This window comes from Choristoneura fumiferana, chromosome 9 (assembly GCF_025370935.1).
Source record: "Choristoneura fumiferana chromosome 9, NRCan_CFum_1, whole genome shotgun sequence".
NCBI lineage: Eukaryota > Metazoa > Arthropoda > Insecta > Lepidoptera > Tortricidae > Choristoneura > Choristoneura fumiferana.
In genome coordinates, this window is record NC_133480.1 from 17548027 (window position 1) to 17551925 (window position 3899).

Below are 3899 nucleotides of genomic sequence, written 5' to 3' on the forward strand. Positions count from 1 at the left end.
ATCTAGTATATTTTTTATTCACCATCACAAACTAAAATTACAATACAAGACAGATAACATTATTAAGTGAGGCAAAATGGACATGAGACTCAGCGAGGTCGTATTTGCACGTTTCGGAATAAAATCCCGAGATTTCAACAATTAGGTTTTTTAGCAAATGAAATTCGACTTAGTGTTTTTTATGCGACGCAAATGCAGATCTATGGTGAACGTGAGCGAAACTAAGGGTGTAGGGTAGTAATTGATGGGTACATAGCATCTTGAAACTGCTAAAAAAAATTAAGGTAGAATTCATAGCATTCAAAGTTATTAATGTAGGTAGGTATTTACCTCGAATGAAACGGTACTTTTACAAAACTTCTACATTTCAGCAATAGCCGAGTTGAATATTAGATGGACTTCTGAAATACATCACAAAGTTGGGGAAGTTAAAAGTTAGGCTGAATTGCTATTTGCTTGCATTACTTTCTTAAAATTGCGTTTCGACTTCGAGCCATATTGGAGCGTTATAAATTCATGTCATATCGTTCTTGCTTCCGGACTTTCCTGAGGAAGCAGACAGCGAGAATATCGTTGAATAAAAGAAGTTTATTCGATATCCTAAAAGTATTTCTCATATAAATCTTTAGGTAGACTTTTCCTAATAAGATTATTTTTATTAACGTTGAGCAGTGCTTAAATATTACTCAAGAAATTGCAGAATAACAACCAAATTCGTTGGATATCTACTTGTAAATAATACAAGGAATATCTGTAACAGAAATAATAGTAATAGACAGAATGATATCACGTCTACGAATTATACTCTGATTTGATTTTTTTCCACGAACTATAAAAACCTGGGATATGAATACTATCTGAAAGGGAATTTATACGGTTTGCCTTGAGGGACGATATAAAAGTTTGGCATAGCATCACTAAAAGCTTTAGAAAGAGCATTTTTATCGTGAGTTAAATTTTACGAGCTTCTAAAAAACAAATGCAAAAGTACTGATGCAAGTGCCTCATCGGAATAAGTAATCGTGTTTCATGTAACATATCTGTATCTTCACTAACAATGTATGTGTAAGTGTAGAATGATAAGCAATAATCATGTAACTTACTAACTCAGATAAAGCCCTCCAATGATAGTTACAAATAGCCACAATTATAAATAATAATATATCGAAAACACAAACTGAGACACGGATGCACAGAAAAACCATAAAAAGAGACCAGCGCTGGGAATCGAACCCAGGTTCTCAGCAATCCGTGCTGCGTGCTATAACCCCTACACCACCGCTGGACAGGAATCTAGACACGATTTTTTCCTATGCAATGATGGCTATCGTTTTTTGTCTTTCTAGATGGCGCCACTGTTGCGTGAGGTTTTAAGTGTGGCTTTCAAAGTCGGTTAATACGGGCGTGGAAAACAAAGTTTAGATTAATATCATATTTAATACACCTTAAAACCGTACCATAAAAATATCGAGCCACCACAGTGTTGCGTAGACCCGTTTTGTTCGGAAAAAAGGGAGGCCAAAAGTTTCCGAAAGACAAAACTGTCACAAAACACAGACATTCATTGACCCGTAACGCATAATTGCCATAATTAATTTCAGGTAAGTAGTGCAAAATATTCACAAAATTATTCTAATTTAAATAAACCCGCGTAGCTCACTCAAACTATATGAAATTGGACATTTCGGAGACCTCACGCTACACTAGCGCCTCTAGCGGCGAATTCATACGCGATAGCCCTCATTGCATACATATCTCAGGTTGCTTATTTCTACTACGCTACTTATGCAGCAGCACTAGCGCTATCTATGTTCCGCTCTCATCGAAAGACGTCACATTCTTTCGGAACCGCTCACCCAGACAAGAGATAAGTCGCCTATACTAAGTCAGATCCAAACTAATGTAACTTGGTATAGTGTTATGATTGGTTTTTTGGGGTCTTTTTGTTTTTTGATATGGTTTCACGGGATACCCGTAAATGTAACAAATTTGGAGTTGAAATAAAAACCGACATATGTAGCAACTCTCCCTTCTTAGGTAAACTCTGCCAACTGATATTTTATAAACTAGCTGTTCTGTAAATTCGTTTACCGCTATCCCGCAGGAACTATGCAATTTTCTGAGATAATAAGAAAAAAAATATAGCACGGGTCAATTCACAACAATTGATCTAGTCCCAAAGTAAGCTTAGCAAAGCTTGTGTTATGGGTACTAAGCAACGAATAAATATAATTATATAGATACATACTTAAATACATATTAAACACCCAAGACCCGAGAACAAACCTCCGACACGGGAATCGAACCCGGGACCTCAAGCTTCGTAGTCAGGTTCTCTAACCACTAGGCCATCTGGTCGTCAAATAAAAACTATCCTATATAATGTCCTTCCCGAGACTCAAACTACTGTATAGGTATCGAATTTCATCTAAATCGCTTCAACGATTTAGACGTGAAGTAACAAATGAACAAACAGACTTGCATACTTTCGCGTTTATAATATTATAGTGGGATTAGTGGGATATTGGGCGTTATTGTGTCCAACTATTTGAACTCCACCTTTCTACTTATATATATCTCTAGATTAAGTATATTATTAGACCATTACTTTTTATCCAGGACCCTCACCACGACTGGAGTGAAACGGACATCCTAACTCACGGCGTCAGCGGGCTCAGTTTGCACAGAACCGACAGTCTAAACCAACGTCCTCTAACCAGTCTTAAACGGACCGGCAGTAAAGGCAGTGCCTACAGCCTTCGGAGTGTCAGAAAGGAAATGCCCAAGCCTGAGAGACCCCCGACGATACCAGACGCAGGATTCGGCACATTAGAGATCAAACTAGCTTATGACAATGCGACGTCGTCTTTGGCTGTCACTGTGCTAAGAGCGAGAGGTCTTATTGGAATGGACATGACGGGGTTGTCGGATCCATTTTGCAGGCTGGAAGTTTTACCAATAGGTATGTATTATGTCGTCATTTTTATGCCTCATGTCTTTGTGACTGCTAGTAGTACTAGAATGCTATAATTTTGGCCGACAGTTGTAAATTAAAATTATGAAAAAAAATAACCTGTTACCTACCTCCTCTGTGAGTAAAACAATGAGTTTTTTTCTCTTCGAAATCCATAGTTAAGGGGTACCTACAGTTGGATAGGTCTTTGAAAACCAAGTTATGTTTGCCAAGATAATTTTTCTATTTAGTAATCCATTTGCAAAATATTAAGCTTTAAAGAGTCAACTTGCTACTTAGTCCTTTGAACAAGAGTACGTAATCGCTTACGATTTCACACTTCATGTTCAAAAAAGTATATTTATTAATCCAAACTTGACAAGAAAAACTCCGTCAAATTCAAATGTAATTTGTTATCGTTTCAGAAGGAACGTATTCAAATAGGCTGCGGACCAAAACCGTTCACAAGACGAAGAACCCAGAATTTAATGAGACCTTACACTTCTTCGGGCATCACCGAGTCCGATCTCGCTACTAAAACTCTGGAAATATTTTTATTTGATGATGACAGGTTAGTTTTAAAGTAGTTTACTTAAATTATATACTTAATTATATTTTATAAAATTGACCCGCGATAGGCCCCTGTCTCACATTGAAAGCTCTAGATGAGGCCAAAAGTATATTTCACTGGTGGTTCAGTAACAGTAACAGGATATTCACTGTAGCCTTGAAAAGCCCTGGTTTGTTACTAACTCACTTATACAGTCTGAAACTGTGTAGACTGGTATGTCCTATGATTTGGAACTTAAGAGCGTTTATACCTGCTGAGCTGGCAACGTTGCATGTTAGTTTTTACTCGATTATTTCATAAAAATTGAATGAAAATTAAAAATGTGGTCTGATAGAACTCTTCTTATATATATATATGTTAATGTGTCTACTCCAA

General features: G+C 37.0%; 1 protein-coding gene across 1 annotated transcript in view; it reads left to right on the plus strand.

The window, feature by feature from the left end:
• Window positions 1-3491, plus strand: part of LOC141431531 (double C2-like domain-containing protein beta) — a 35409-nt gene extending 31918 nt beyond the window's left edge. Inside the window, exons 2-3 of the mRNA XM_074092717.1 lie at window positions 2620-2962; window positions 3379-3491. Of these exons, the coding sequence (XP_073948818.1) occupies window positions 2779-2962; window positions 3379-3491 (297 nt within the window). The 5' untranslated portion in view covers window positions 2620-2778. The remainder of the gene's footprint in view (window positions 1-2619; window positions 2963-3378) is intronic.
• Window positions 3492-3899: the final 408 nt, after the last annotated feature.